The 16,332-nt window shown below is 45.5% G+C and overlaps 1 protein-coding gene across 1 annotated transcript in view; it reads right to left on the bottom strand.

Moving 5' to 3' along the window:
- The window catches only part of LOC124616385, a 160,305-nt gene that overhangs the window by 28,847 nt on the left and 115,126 nt on the right, over nt 1-16,332 (bottom strand). The window contains exons 3-4 of the mRNA XM_047144690.1: nt 13,356-13,492; nt 8,385-8,561 (exon numbers count right to left, since the gene is read on the bottom strand). Of these exons, the coding sequence (XP_047000646.1) occupies nt 8,385-8,561; nt 13,356-13,492 (314 nt within the window). The remainder of the gene's footprint in view (nt 1-8,384; nt 8,562-13,355; nt 13,493-16,332) is intronic.

The raw sequence follows: 16,332 nt of genomic DNA, 5'->3' as shown, positions 1-16,332 counted from the left end.
GTGCTGAAAGTACATCCTTTGTCTAGCATTACGAGGTATATCCTATAGCAGTTCTGGCAACACATGTTCCATGAAGATATGATATCTCCGACCGCTGAGACGGAATCGAAGAACATATGGTCAAATCAAACTTCCATCGAGAATGCTGGTCCACACATTAACACCAAATAGTTGTTGATTTGGTAAAAGTCGAGCACCTCGTGGATTCACAAGTGCTCAGACATGCAAATTGTGGATATCAGCCTTCACAAGCAAACAATGCCTCCTCTGGATATAGGACTTCGGCCGGAAATAAGGGGTGCAGGGATATCTACTGTAAAAACCATTGTGCAAATTGCATCCACTGAGGAAAATCTTCAATTGCCAGTGCTGCCGCGCTCTGAAGATGGAAAGGATGAAGCTACGGTCATCTATGACATTCCACACAAGGCTACCTCCTGGCGCCAAGGGCGAGTGCAACACGTCGTTTACTTATAGATGGACTGTCTTTACCATGTCGTAGAATCTCGTCTTCCATTTCGGGAGTTCGCACTGCTGGGTTCCGACCAGTATCACCTATACTTGCACAGAAAGCGTCTCGTTCAAGTATCAGGCGATACAAACATCCAAGCATGTGGTACTGTGGAAACCATTTGTTGGGAAAGCGCTGTAAACAGTCTCTCAGTGCGGCTCGTCCATTTCCAGTCACTTACACACAAACCAGATGCAACATAAACCGTACCATGTTCACACGACACACGACTTCGTCGCTGAAAACTGGTAGCAATGGGCTAGAGCCCATGACTGCGCCTTGTGGATGGTGGATGGCTCCTTGTAGCTGACGCTCAGCAACACCAGACTGGAGCAGCAGTACGAAATGCAGAAGTCGTCTGCATATAGAGAAGGTGAGACGGATGGCCCGACAGCTGCTGCTAGACCGTTAATGGCCACTAAAAATAGACACTCAGTACAGAGCCATGTGGGACTCCACTCTCCCGGATATAGATGGAACTATGGGAGGCAACAACTTTGACACGGAAAGTATGGAGCGACAGGAAGTTTTGGATAACAATCGGGAGTGGGCCCTGGAGACCCCACTCATACAAAGTGGCAAGGATAAGATGTCGCCAGGTCGTGTCGTATGTTTGACGTACGTCAAAACAGCCAGCAACCAGGTGTAGGCGTCTGGAAAAGGATGTTCAGATGGCAGACGCAAGGAACACGAGATTATCAGTGGTAGAACGCCCCGGTGGAAGCCACCCTGACATGGAGCCAGTAGGCCACGTGACTCCAGCACCCAACCCAACCGCCGACACACCATACGTTCGAGCAGCTTACAGAGAACGTTGGTGAGGCGGAAGGGCTGATAGCTATCCACATCAAGCGGGTTTTTACCGGGTTTGAGCACCGGAATGATGGTGCTCTCCCACCACTGCGACGGAAAGACGCCATCGCACCAGATCCGGTTGAAGATGACGAGGAGATATCGCTTGTAGTCAGACGAGAGATGTTAAATCATCTGACTGTACATCCGATCTGGCCCAGGAGCTGTGTCAGGGCAATGTGCAAGGGCGCTGAGGAGCTCCCACTCCATAAATGGGGCGCTATAGGGTTCGCTGTGGCGTGTTGTGAACAAGAGGACTTTCCTTTCCATCAGCCGTTTGAGGGTGTGAAATGCTGGGGGGTCGTTCTCCGACGCAGAGGCTCGAGCATACTGGTCAGCAAAGTGCTCAGAAATCGCGTTTGCGTCTGTACACAACACGCCGTTGATATTAACGCCAGGGACACCTGCTGGGGTCTGGCTCTCAAACAGACGTCTGATCTTCGTCCAGACTTGGGAAAGTGACGTATGGCGGCCAGTGGGCGACATATACCTCTCCCAACACTCCTGTTTCCATCGTTTTATAAGCAGTCGAACGCGGGCACGGAGCCGCTTAAAGGCTATTAGGTTCTCTAGGGAAGGATGCCGCTTATGTCGCTGTAGAGCTCGCCGACGCTCTTTAACTGCCCAAGTGACTTCCGTCGACCACCAAGGGACTGTCTTTCGCCAGGTGCACCCTAGAGAACGAGGGATCGCGTTTTCTGCCACAGAAACGATGGTTGTAGTGACCTGGTGAGCCACAACTTCGATGGCACCATGTGGCGGAGATTCAACAGTCACAACAGAGGCGAAAGCTACCTGGTCTGCCTTGTTTAGAGCACATCTGGGTAGGTGTCCGTGGGTATGACGCTGGGGGAGTGACAGGAAGATGAGGCAGTCGTCACTACCACACAGGTCGTCATATGCTCTCCAGTGGATAGATGGAAGAAGTCCTGGGCTGCAAATTGATAAATCAATGGCTGAGAAACTACCATGAGCCACACTGACATGTGTGGCGGCCCCAGTATTTGAGAGGCAGAGGTTGAAGTGGGACAGTAAATTTTAGACATCTCTGCCTCGGCCAGTAAGCATGGTCCTTCCCCACAAGGGGTTATGGGCATTAAGATCTCCCAGAAGTAGGAAAGGCTTAGGGAGTTAATGGACCAGTGAAGCCAATGCGTTCAGGGGTACTGCACCATCTGGAGGAAGATACACATTGCAGACTGTTATTTCCTGTGTCGTCCATATCCTGACAGCCACAGCTTCAAGAGGACTGTGAAGTGACACAGGTTCACTAAATATCGAGTTCAGGACATACACGCAAACTCCACCTGATTCTCTATTATATTCTCTATGGTTCTTGTAATATCCCTTATAGCCACAGAGGGCAGAGGTTCACATTGCCGGGAACCAGGTTTCCTGGATGGCAATGCAGAAAGCAGGTGTAAAGCTTTACAACTGCCATAGCTCAGTCAGGTGGTGGAAGAAGCCGCCGCCATTCCACTGGAGGATAACGTGATCGTGAGGCTGGGAAGGCATGGAACATTCAGTGAGGCATTTTACACCTCAGGTTCAGCTTCTGCCAACGACATATTTCCTGAGAAGTCGATATCCATTGTATTTGAGGGTATGGCGAGAACTACGTCCTCAGCAGACGTCAGAATCTCATCCTCAGACGCAGAGCTTGTAGGTAGCGGTGGTGTGGGTGCCACCGCAATTTACTTATTCTCGGGGGTCTTCTTTTTCGGTTTCTCGCTCTGTTCCTTGGGTTTCTCTAGCTGGGAGGGCTTCTTTGATTCAGTCTCCAGGACTGAGGAGGACCGTGAAGCCCTACGACCAGCTACCTGTTGCTGCTTCAGCCACTGGCAGGTGTCCGCTTTGCCACTGGTATGAACTTGGGAAGGGAGTGACCCAAGGGACTCATTTCTACCGAGAGGAGCCCAAGAAGACATACTTCTCTGTCTGAGAAGTAGGGACTGATTCCCCGATGGTGGGGGGTGGGGGGTGGGGGGGGGGTGCTGCTCCCAAAGGAGGTGGTGTGGGAGCAACAGGGAGGGAAGCGCTCCCCCACCATCAAAGGGGCAGGTGTAGACTTATGACTCTGAGAGCTGACTGGAATTGGCGCAACGGATGGGGCTGGAACAGTACTTATAGCAGTGGTGTAAGATGTTGTCATGGGCACAGGATGGAGCTTTTCAAATTTCTTTTTAGCGTCAGCATAGGTCAGCTGATCCATTATTTTCCGTTCCTTCTGTAGAATCCTACAGTCTGGCGAGCAATGGGAATGATGCTCTCCACAGTTGACACTAATGGAAGGCGGGGCCCATGGAGTATTGGGATGCGATGGACATCTACAATCTTGACACGATAGGCTGGAAGTACAGCACTTAAAGCACAGCATCGAGGGAGGCATCTTGGCTTGACATCACAGCAGTAGACCATCAACTTGACCTTCTTGGGTAATGTGTCACCCTCGAAGGCCAAGATGAAGGTACCAGTGGCAACCTGATTATGCCTCGGACCCTGATGGACATGCTGGACGAAATGGATACCACATCACTCTAAGTTGGTGCGCAGCTCGTCTCAGACTGTTCCTGTGGAAGATAGTACTCTGGACCATATTTAAGCTCTTATGGGGCATGAGAGTAACAAAATCATCCCCTAGCAGTCACAAGTGAGTAATGGCTGTGACTGGGCAGAGGAGACTGATTTTATCAAGACAGATCCTGATCAAATTTTGGACAATCCCTCCACCTCCCCAAACTTGTCCTCTAAATGCTCTACAAAGAACTGAGGCTTCATGGACACAAAGGATTCCCCATAAGCTCTCGTACATACTGGAGTCATACTTCCTTGCATTAAACTGAGCCCTCGAACGCTTAGATTCTGCTGGTGGTTGACTACGAGCAAGAGAAGATGTACTACGCTTCATGGCGTGTCATCCGCCCTGATACCACCCACTCCGACGAACCCCCCCCCCGCCTCACGGTCACCACCTAGCCACAACAAAGGCCACCTGGCAGCAGGATGGTCATTGCTGGGAGTCCCGATGCCCGAGGGTGACGGGCATCTACTCCTTGGGATATGTGAAGAGTTAATGAGTTAATGGCGCAGGCATCAGCAGAGCGATACCTGTGTTGTCAGGTGGCTACAACCAACAGGATAGATGGCAGCCTCACCACAATGGACTGGCTACCGTGCTGGATATCAGATGCAAACAAGTCCATTATCATCATCAGCGCAAAAAACGATACTGCACAGTGGAAGAAGGGTGACCTCGCCCAACAGCTGGAAAATGAGCAGAAGTGCAGATCCACATTGACAGAGGATGTGAAAGAAAAAAATGGTTCAAATGGCTCTGAGCACTATGGGACATAACATTTGTGGTCATCAGTCCCCTAGAACTTAGAACTACTTAAACCTAACTAACATAATGACATCACACACATTCATGCCCGAGGCAGGATTCGAACCTGCGACCATAGCAGTCGCGCGGTTCCCGACTGAGCGCCTAGAACCGCGAGACCACCGCGGCCGGCGATGCGAGAGATCTCAGCGCTTGGTGGACACCATGCACCGTGTAAGGCGCCCTTCCCCAACTGGCTCGCTCTCCGGGAAAATTTTGAAATAAGGAGGTCAGGCCCTACAGGGGACAATCACATAAAGGCCAAAACGTGTGAGACTCCTTTTAGTCGCCTCTTACGACAGACAGGAATACCTCGGGCCTATTCTAACACCCAGTCCCAGAGGGGGGGGGGGGGGGGGCAGCAATTGGATGGAGAGAGGGTCAGGAGCACATGGACAAACAGTGGGAGGATAGAGAAGGTGGACAGAGAGAGGGGTGAAGAGGAGATGGGCAGAGAGGGGGAGGAGAGGGAAAGGAGGAGATGTACTAATAACTAACAGAAGATTCGATTAAATACATACCAAAGCAATGCCAAGTACTCAGGTAGTATCAGATAAGAAACAAATTGAGTGCTCTGAAATACGACATAATTGTATTTTGTGGAGGAATTTGTGACTGATTCTTTTTCGTTATTTCACTTGACTCGACGATGGACAATTGGTTTTACATACAGTTACAGACGTCAATTGTAATCTAAATTGATCGTTTCGAAAGTAATGTCTCCTTTTTTGTGTTGATTTTGAGTGTCTGAGTCAGATTTTGTTGGTATAGTACTAATCTTTGAATCTTCCCGCTAATATCCTGTTGGTATCATTGTAGAGAGGCACACTGTTGTAGCTGGGGAGTGTTCCAAAATGTCGTTTGCCATCGAGCTGCATATAAAACACAGATGTGTCGTTTATTTCGTCACTTCTGTTCAAAATAGCAAGTCAATGATGTTTTACAAGGAATCTATAAATGATTCTCTGAAAACTAACTTCCACTAAATTTTGAGAAGATACATTATATTGAGTTTTGTACAGCAAATAGTCATCTCTCTGTACAACAAATAGGGTCATAACTGAAACAGGAATCACTAAATAGGGTAGAATGCTTCAAATTTTTAGTTTTACATACTGATGAAAAACTGAAGCTGAAGAAGCATTTTACAGGGTTTGTCAAACAATGAAGTTAACCTGCTTTGGCTCTTCATATAATAGCTAATCTTAGAAACAAACGAGTGAACGTATTGACATATTTGGCATATTTCTACTCATTAATGTCTTATAGAATAATTTTCTAGGTGTCTCAGCACTTAGAAATAAATTACTGATAGCGCGAAATCGAGCGTTAAGAATAAAATATTTTGTTTACCTGCAGGTAGCTTTTCAAGTAGTTAGACATTGTAACTGAACCTTCACAATACATACTTATGGCAATGAAATTCATCGTAAATAATCCTTCGTATTTGAGAAGAAGAGTGAAGTCCATACATAAAACACTAGAGGAAAAATGATCTTTATTACCCACTATTAAAGCCCTCATATACTCAGAAATGAATCAATATGAAGGAACAAATATGTTTCATCATTTTCCCAATATCATAAAACGTCTGACAAGCACTAAAGCAAGTTTTAAATCTAACCTAAAATGATTTCTCCTGGACAGCGCCTTCTGTTCCATGAACTACTATTATTTAAAAAGTAGTAGCATGTTAAGTATCTTTAAGTGTGGTTGCATGAGTAGAACTAAAAAATAATGTGCTCATTCATATTAATCATGTATGTGGACTCGTCCCAGATCATCTCTATAAAGGAAACCTTGAAATGACCTATATAAGATATCACTTAGTGACAAATTGTGTCAACTGAAGTCCATCTATGCATACTATAGGAGTGTAGAGACATTACAGAAGACGAGAGTAATATGACACAATGGGTACTGCTTTTGGGAAGTGGTGCAAAGAACGTGCACGTTAAGACATGCTTCATCGACCCAGCTTAGCTCAAAAAAATTGGTTCAAATGGCTCTGAGCACTATGGGACTCAACTGCTGTGGTCATAAGTCCCCTAGAACTTAGAACTACTTAAACCTAACTAACCTAAGGACAGCACAGAACACCCAGCCATCACGAGGCAGAGAAAATCCCTGACCCCGCCGGGAATCGAACCCGGGAACCCGGGCGTGGGAAGCGAGAACGCTACCGCACGACCACGAGATGCGGGCCCAGCTTAGCTGCCAGTCATAATCGTAAGTGGCTCGATGAAGTCATTATTGATGATCGGCGGATTACAGATTAGGTATTATGTGCAGGGTTGGATGTCGTCTGTAGTGCCTTACTCAAGCTGTTATGCAACCGCCGGCCGGAGTGGCCGAGCGGTTCTAGGCGCTTCAGTCTGGAACCGCGCGACCGCTTCGGTCGCAGGTTCGAATCCTGCTTCGGGCATGGATGTGTCTGATGTCCTTAGGTTAGTTAGGTTTAAGTAGTTCTAAGTTCCAGGGGACCTCAGAAGTTAAGTCCCATAGTGCTCAGAGCCATTTTTGTTATGCAAGCTCGGTTACCCAAAATGCATGTGAGATAGGTCCCACGTATGCATATACGAAACGAAAAAGATCACTGAATGAGAATTCATCGGGAGCTGATGCTATACAAGGATGAAGGCGGCAGTTTTCTCACTACCGTCATCATGGAAGATGAGACGTGGTATCATCACTACGAGTCGAAATCCAAAGGAGATTTCATGGGGAAGCGACATGCAAATTCTCGAACAAAGAACAAGTTGAAGACAGTCATCTGAATGCAAAGTGGTATGTACAGTATTTTGATATAAGCAGTGTGTGGTTCATTTTGATGAGTCAGAGCGTAAAGCAACTGTAAATTCAGAACGTTAGAAGACAACACTAAACAAGCGGAATATTCGAATTTCTATTTAGGACAGTGGAGAAGACCCGCTTCCAGAACGATAACTGCAGGCTCCATAACAGCTTTCTACAATGAAAATCATTGCTCAATTTGGCTAGACTGTGCAGCAATAACCATCGCACAGTCCTGATTTAGCAGATGGTTTAGATGGCTCTGAGCACTATGGGACTCAACTGCTGTTGTCACTAGTCCCCTAGAACTTAGAACTACTTAAACCTAACTAACCTAAGGACATCACACACATCCATGCCCGAGGCAGGATTCGAACCTGCGACCGTAGCAATCGCACGGTTCCGGACTGCGCGCCTAGAACCGCGAGACCACCGCGGCCGGCCTTGATTTAGCACCTGCAAACTACGTTGTCAGACTCAAATGCCGTCACAAAGCTGTAAGACAGTGGGTATCCTCAGATGCTTCAGGTTTTCACGGACCCAGTATGCAGGCTCTTGCTCGTCATTAGCAAACGTGTATGGCGACTGGTAGTTACAGCGTAGAAAAAATACTGTTAGAACTGTTGCTCTGTTTAACTGTGTTCTTATGGTTTCTGTATATATTGCAGTTTCCACGAAAAGAAGTGGAAGGCACTAGTTCCTTTTTGACTCCCGTAGATGGCTGTAGATAACAGCCGAAACCCGTAACTGTTCCAGTAAAACACGCGATTGTCGACTGCTTAAATAACAGGAGGGCAAAGGAAGCGAGATAAAGTGACATGAACAGAGGTGTGTGGGTGGGCCTACCTGTGCCCGCTTCCTGCCTCGGCAGGTACTCCTGCATGTCCTGCAACAGCCGCAGCACGTCCTGCGAGTCCTTGGCGATGCTGCACAGCTCCTCCTGGTTGAAGTCGGGCGTGATGGTCTTGCAGAGAAGGATCTGGCTGATCACGTTGCCCAGGTTCGACGGACCCGGCCGGTTCTCTGCACAACAGAAGCAAAGGCGTTATCACAGGCTCGTCAGGTCTGCTGCCGTGCACCTTTCCTGCTTCTTTCTCGTGTAGCCTGTCATCATTAATCCTAGTGTCTTATTAATAACAGATTTAGCCAGTACTTTTTGTCTACTGGTGTTTAGACTACAGACCTGAAAACTTGTAGGCTGCCTTCAGTGTTACACTTCATTTGGACAGAAACGTCGTTAAGGCATGACCGTAATGTGGGCACTAGAATGGCGCTGTACCAAAACTACACTAGCCAGAATGAAAATTTCACTCTACTGCGGAGTGTGTGCTGATATGAAACTTCCTGGCAGATTGAAACTATGTGCTGGAACGAGGCTCGAAATCGGGACCTTTGCCTTTCGCGGGTCCCGAGTTCGAATCTAGGTTCGGAAGTTTGTAGTTCAGTGGTTTTGGTACAATACATAAATAGCGTAATAAATGGTAGGATTACCGGTAGTATTGGTAGCAGTGGTAGGGGAAGAAACATAAACGATAGTGTAAGAGAGAAACTGGGAGTCGACGACTTCTCTCTTTTTTTGTTTGTTTGTCGTTTGGTTGTTTGTTTTGTACATAGTTAGAACCGCATATCATTCAGTGTCAGTCCACTGTGTATTCGCCATTCTTACAGAATATAAATTGCATTTTCTAAGTAATAAAAATTAGCTTATCTCTTAACTTCTGCGCTTTTATGCAATCAAAGCATTTACTTTTGTAGCGAGTACAGTTTATAGGCACAAACATTAGAGGTATTTGCGGGTTCTTCTATGTTTCCTTTTTTTGGGGAAACTGCTTTTTTGGCGCTATGTGGTAAGTCCGTATTCTTTTCTTTATTTTTACCACAACCTACCTCAGTTTCTAGTTACATACCAACGCATTTCGAATAAAATCTGTATTAAACATTAACAATTTCAATTTTGCTACAAATAATGTTTACTTTTAACGAACAGACCGGAGGATAACTATGTAGAGAATCCGTTCCTTTATGTTTCCTCAGTTTCTAGATGGTTCACCACTTCCAGTTTTTAGGGGAATGTAGTAAGATACTGATCACATACGTAAAAGAAGCGATCGTTGTGAGATAACGCCCAATAGGTATGCAACACATCACAGCTAGAAGAAAAACTACCGTAGTCTACTCTTACTTATGGTAATCTACGACAGATTGTTGTAGTTTTACGTCTCTAGTGGGCACTGTCCCAGATTGGCATGGAAGCGGCCTCTGAACCACAATACACGGAAGCGGCTTCTAAACCACAATATATACAGACCCCCTTACAAGCGGACGTCATTCGCGATCTGCTCCCAAGGGCATTCATTAAGATTTAAGCCCGGAGCTACACAGCAGACAGTATTACTCGGAAACAAAATACTGATTGTAAGAATCGACTATGGTCCTAATATTTCTAAGTCAGATCCTTTGTTTGATCAGTATCTGTCGCTCGGTTGGGTAACGGGAGAAATGTGAACCGAAGGAAATGGATTACTAGGTCACAATAGCAGAGGTGACAGACTGGAGTACTGTGGGACAATATACCACCTGTTTGAAATTGTTGCCTTGCTCTTGAGATATTATGATTATACAATGTGGGATGAGAATGTCATGTAATTTCATATATTTTGTTCTGTTAGCGCAAATAAATAGAAGTTTACTTTTAAATTTCATACCGTGTCTAACTAAAGATGACACATTTCAGTTTATGTCTCTAGCACCAGGGATATCAACTGACTATGGATTGTCTGCAAGTGTAATGTTCCACCTAAATGTATTCGTCAGATATTATGTTTTCTATTGATACGAAGGGTGTTCAATAAGTAACGCAACACATTTTTGTTCTGAAAGCAGGCTGTTTTTATTTCAGTACACCATATTATGCGCCAAATTATTGGCCACGAAACTCTATTCTTCGACATAATCTCCGCTCAATCCGACTGTCCTATGCAACGTTACTGCGAGGGAATGTGTCATCTGTTGGTCGACGTCACGTCCCATCGCTTTTTACTATGTTCGACAAAAAATTGTCATGATCAGCATCGTAATGCAAATAATTCCGCATAGATGGCCCCGCGTTGCTCTGTATGATTTTCTGTTACCGACGAGGAACCCAGTGGGCACACACCTATGAGTATCCCAACTGGCGGACAAGTCTGTCAGCACTACCAAGCTCCACCAACAGAGACGAACAGTTGTGCAACGACGTGTTTGATTGTGATCCGTTGATCACCTTGGATAAAAGTAACCGCACGTTCCAACATTTCAGCAATACAGCTGTTTCCGGCCGAACGGCACGCGGGTGTTTGGACGCATTTGCGATGATGTCAGACGCTCCACCCAACGAATCAACGATCTTTTGTTCACTGCCAAGTATCCGGAGACATTCCGCAAGCGCCTTTTAACATCTACGATGTTATGGTTTTCCCCCAAAAAAATCTCAGTGGCAGTTCACTACTAGAAAACCACAGCCGTTACGGACGCGATTTTGAAGGTTACGTAAAGCGCCGCCACCTTTCGGAACTTTACGAAACTATATAGGCTGAAGCGGGAATATGCCACGATGTGCCACAACAAATTCCGCATTTTATGAACCGAAAAAAAATGTTCCATCACTTATCGAACGCCCCTCGTACATGATAATGAACCAAATCATTATCACCACCTGCTTAATAGCGTGTTAGGGTACTTCGGAACACAATAAAACCACGATTCTGCTTGACATGGATTTGTCAAGGGCATTGGTAGGTTCCCAGAGGATGTCTATGAGCAGGTCACGCAATTCCTGTAAACTACGAGTTGGTGGTCTGTAGGCGCGTAGCAGCTCCCCACATGCGATCCATCGGGTCCAGGTCTAGAGAATTTGGTAGCCAACTATCAACGCGAATTCACTGTCATGCTTATTTTCGGCCATAATGGCTATCTTTGTGAACCACGACCGTGTGGGATAATTATTTATTTCTAAATTCTGCTACCAGTCACTTTTTTATTTTATGTTTAATCTAACATAATACTACGCGTTTCGAACATGTTCTGTTCATCTTCAGGCGTTTATACATACATACATACAGAGAAATGTTACTTAAAAAGAAATAGTCTTCAAGTAGATTAATCTAGAACTCTTTGTCCATTGTTTGTTGCTGTAGCGGCTGGTGTGGCATTTGGGGGGCGGGGGGGGGGGGGGGGGGGGGAGCGGGGCAGTGTGTGGCTAGAAATCGAAATCAGTGATGTCTTGTGTTGGTTTTCTTCCTTGTGGTTGACTATGTATGATATCACAGCTTGTATAGGATGCAGATAGATCTACATCAGTTATGTGTTTTTTCGTAGCGCCCGGCATCTCGTGGTCGTGCGGTAGCGTTCTCGCTTCCCACGCCCGGGTTCCCGGGTTCGATTCCCGGCGGGGTCAGGGATTTTCTCTGCCTCGTGATGGCTGGGTGTTGTGTGCTGTCCTTAGGTTAGTTAGGTTTAATTAGTTCTAAGTTCTAGGCGACTGATGACCTCAGCAGTTGAGTCGCATATTGCTCAGAGCCATTTTTTTCGTAGCACATAACTCAATGATGGCCACATAGTCCATAGCGTTCATGGTGCCGCGGGTAAATACCACAGCTTCCATGGCAGCCCAGGTGAATTTCACGTCACCGGCCTGCGTCTACGGCGCAGTGCATGTTTCGGGCAGCTGTTTGCGTGGCTACGGAATATTCGGAGATGATCACCTGGTGTGATAACAAACGTGTTTCATCTGACCAGGTGATACGTTTCCGTCGATTCAAGGCCCAGTATCTATGATTACGTGTTTATATTACAGGTAACGGACTAGAGTGTAATAAATAAATTGACTCGATGATCCCGCACTCAGAACAATCGTATATGATATCATTGAGTCAAAGTGGAAAAACGTCGCCTGCTGCGTAGCCCCATGTTGAACAATGTGCGCCGAATGGTGTTCACCAGCAAGATACTCTGCCGCCAGATCTGCTACAGATCACCGCCTGTCTTGCTTTACAGAGCACGCAGCCCTCTCCCCTGTACGTTCTGTGATTAGGCGTGGGCGTCCTACATCCTGTCACCTACTCATGATATCACCGTCTATCAGTCGTTTTCCATAGATGGTACGACAATAGTGCGCAGACAGCAGACCAGCTTTTTCAAATGGTTCAAATGGCTCTGAGCACTATGGGACTTACCTTCTGAGGGCATCAGTCCCCTAAAACTTAGAACTACTTAAGCCTAAGTAACCTAAGGACAACATACACATCCATGCCCGAGGCAGGATTCGAACCTGTGACCGTAGCGGTCTCGCGGTTCCAGACTGTAGCGCCTAGAACCCATCGGCTACCCCGGCCGGCCCTGCTTTTTCATTTCCCAGATGTTCGTTCACAGGCTCCGGAACATAACAATCTGCGCTTTTTCCTCACTTGTGACACATCTCTTCGCTAGAACGATTCTCCAATCTTTTCCATTTCGCTTTTATATTCTCACGTCAAGCGCCCGCACCGGCACCAGACGGCATTCAGTCTCGCGGCGAGCAGTGGTCACGATGTTTTGGCTCATCAGTGTATGCCTTGATGTTATTTCTATAGTGCGTTTTGCACAAGTATAATATGCCTGTTTCTAATATATTTATTATGTTGGTTTCATTAAGCTTCTGTAACATTAAATGCAGCCTTGGATCAATCCTTTAATTCATGATGTCACTTAACTGGTTAGCCTCTAGTACTGTTCTCTTGTTCGTGATGGAGGAAATCAAGGATACTGTTGACAGGCAGACACGAGGACAGCGGTACTCACCATACAGGCCGGACATGTCCATGGGCACCACCTGCACGAGCCGTCGGCACTTGGCCAGCTCTCTCAGCAGCAGCTGCGAGATGAAGAACAGCAGCACCAGGTGCGGGTTGTCTGCCGGGATGCCCTCCGCCACGGCGCTGACACACATAGAGGTACGTAAACACTGTTGCTATGATATGCAAGTAATGAAGTTAAATCACACATGCACGTACACACACATACACAAGAAAAAAACTAAACGACTATATGGCTCTAGGGCAAAAATCAATCATCATATAAAGTATGTCACGTACGGTAAGACGAGAACGTATATCCAAGATAAATAACCAATTTTTGGAACCTGTTGCAGGTAATGTTACGGCGTCAAGTCACGAGCCGGCACGCCAGTCGGGAACGACAAAGCTGAGAAGGCTGTGAGAAGGGGTCAGTCAATCGCACGTTGATTGGACCTCCCCCCAGGAGGACAACGTGACAGCAGCGGCCCCTATGTGAAGAGGACGTAAGTGCCGAGACCGATTGGTGGCGGCCCAGTTCAATAGCAGCTTCAAGATTAGCCACTTGGATAGCAGTGTCAACGTAAGGCATTTTGATAGTAGTTCAGGAAAGACTTTTGTCAGTTAGAGATCAGTAGTCACTTCGAAGACTGATTATTTTGTATGTCGCCCTTTGCTAGCGACATATCTATGTAATTTCCAAAGTTAAGTATTGTATTTGATTAATTGTAATAAAACTCATTAACACCAGATGTTTGATTGTTTGTCTGGAGAACGGAGTACGCAGGATTCCTAGACACAAAAGGTTACACATTTGAAACAACAATAATCACAGAACTCAATTAAGAAACTACAATTTCAATTATTCACTTATCAAGGGGGTGATAAAATAAGAAATAATCTGCATTATCTAACAAACATAAATTTACACCAGCCACTAGAGGCAAGTTACAAAACTAACGTTTCCGAAAAATCAAAAAGGTTGTTCATAACTTAAACAAAAAATTCTCAAACCCATTTCCCAACAACAAGAGAGAGGCAAGTCACTGGTAGACAATACTTTAGCAGGAACTTGTACCTCGACCAGATAAAAGAATCAAAATCTAGAGTACAACTGTGGAAGAACAAATCCATAAAAGCATTGGAACTTACCAGAACAGATTTTTTTCTTTAGCACCATCAATCCCACTGTCCTGTTCATTTGGAATACTTTTTATTCTTTTTCAGTGTAGACAGCTGAGTGCAGGAGATCTGCAGAGGATCGACAGTTGCTACCGAAACTGCCAGTTGCCGTTGGTACGGACAAATGAAGCATACTGTGCATAAATGGGCGAGAAAACTGTTATTGTTGGATTACGCGTTTGCCCAACAGTCACTGGAAAGAGTCCGTTAAACATCTGGGAATGAAACGACCACATCAAACTATTCACGAAGAAGGAAGATGCCAGACTGACATTCAATGTACGAATCGTCAAGAAGGTACCTTACGAAACCGTCGTTCGATCAGTACTTGAATACTGCTACTCTGTCTGGGACTCTTGGCAGGTAGGATTGATAATGGTAATAGACAAGATACAAAGAAAAGCAGCGCGTTGCGTCAACTCCTTAGGCAGACGCTACAAGCTAGGCGTTGTGCGTCGCGATTCGTTTTACTGTTACAATTGCCAAGCAGCATTCTCGTAGAAGAGTCGACAAATTTATCTGCTTTCCGGAAATAAGAGATAAAACTAGAAAGATTTGTATGGAGAAGAACAGAAAGACTTTTGGAAACAAACTTTCGCGACGACCACTTTGGAGTCTAGAGAAATGTAGGGCCACGAGAGCCAGTATTGACCTTACGTCTTTTCTTAGAGGACAGATTGCAAAAAGGCAGACCTACCTTTAATGTAGATTTACAGAAAGAGTTTGACAATGCAGACAAGCACGCACTCTTTGAAACTCCGAAGGTAGCTGAGATAACGTACAGAGAGTCAAGTACTACTTAAAATTTGTACAGAAACCAGACTGTGGTTATGTGAATCGAAGGACGTGAAAGGCAAAGAAATGTTGAGAAGAAAATGTACAGGGTTGTAGCTTATCTCCCACATTATTCAGTCTGTACATTCAGCTAGTAGTAATGGAAATGAATGAGTCATTTGTAAAATTAATTTGTGCTCAGGGAGAGGAAATACAGAATTTGAGCTTTGCCGATGTCATCGTAGTTCTCCCAGAGACGTTAAAGCAGTAAGAAGATCAAATTGAGTCGATATTGTTTTGCAAAGAGGTTGTAAGATGATTATGAGCGAAAGTAGTAAAAGAAAAGTGGATGGAATGTGTCGAATTAAATCAAGCTATGCTGTGAGAGTTGGATTAGGAAGTGCGACACAAAAAGTAATAGATAAATTTGGAATTTGAGCAGTAAAGTAAATAATGATGACCGCAGTGGAGAGTATACAAAATGTGAATCGACATAGCATGAAAATATTTCTGAAGAAAGATGAATTAGTTAACACCGAATATAGTACAGGTAAGAAAGAAAATTACATTTGTAGATCGGATAATTAATGAAGCAATACTGATTCGTACTGCAGGGAAATTTATGACACAACTTGACTAAGAGAAGGGTTCAGTTGATAAGACACATCAGATAATTGTCAGGGAAGTGTGTCATGTAAAAATTGTGGAGGGAGACCAGGAGTTGACAACAGGTTCTGGTGGGTGTAGATTTCAGTATTTGTGTATAGATAAAGGAGCTTGCTCAGAATAGACAAGCGTAGAGAGCTGCATCGAACGAGTCTTCGGGATGAAATTCACAATAGCTACAACAACTGAAGCTTTCCGACTATATTTCTTGCCACACGTCACTCGTGAGTGGAGGGAGAAAGAGGTGGAGGGGGAACTGGTACACGAAGTAGCGTACGCCACAAACCAGAAGACGGCATGCGGAGTACTGATGTTGAAGACCGCAGGTGGCAGCGTTGTGGGGTGTGGTTGGACGTGGCTGT

This window comes from Schistocerca americana, chromosome 5, assembly GCF_021461395.2.
Source record: "Schistocerca americana isolate TAMUIC-IGC-003095 chromosome 5, iqSchAmer2.1, whole genome shotgun sequence".
Taxonomy (NCBI): domain Eukaryota; kingdom Metazoa; phylum Arthropoda; class Insecta; order Orthoptera; family Acrididae; genus Schistocerca; species Schistocerca americana.
Note: the sequence above shows the minus strand (reverse complement) of the source record. Positions and strands in the feature narration are given on the sequence as shown.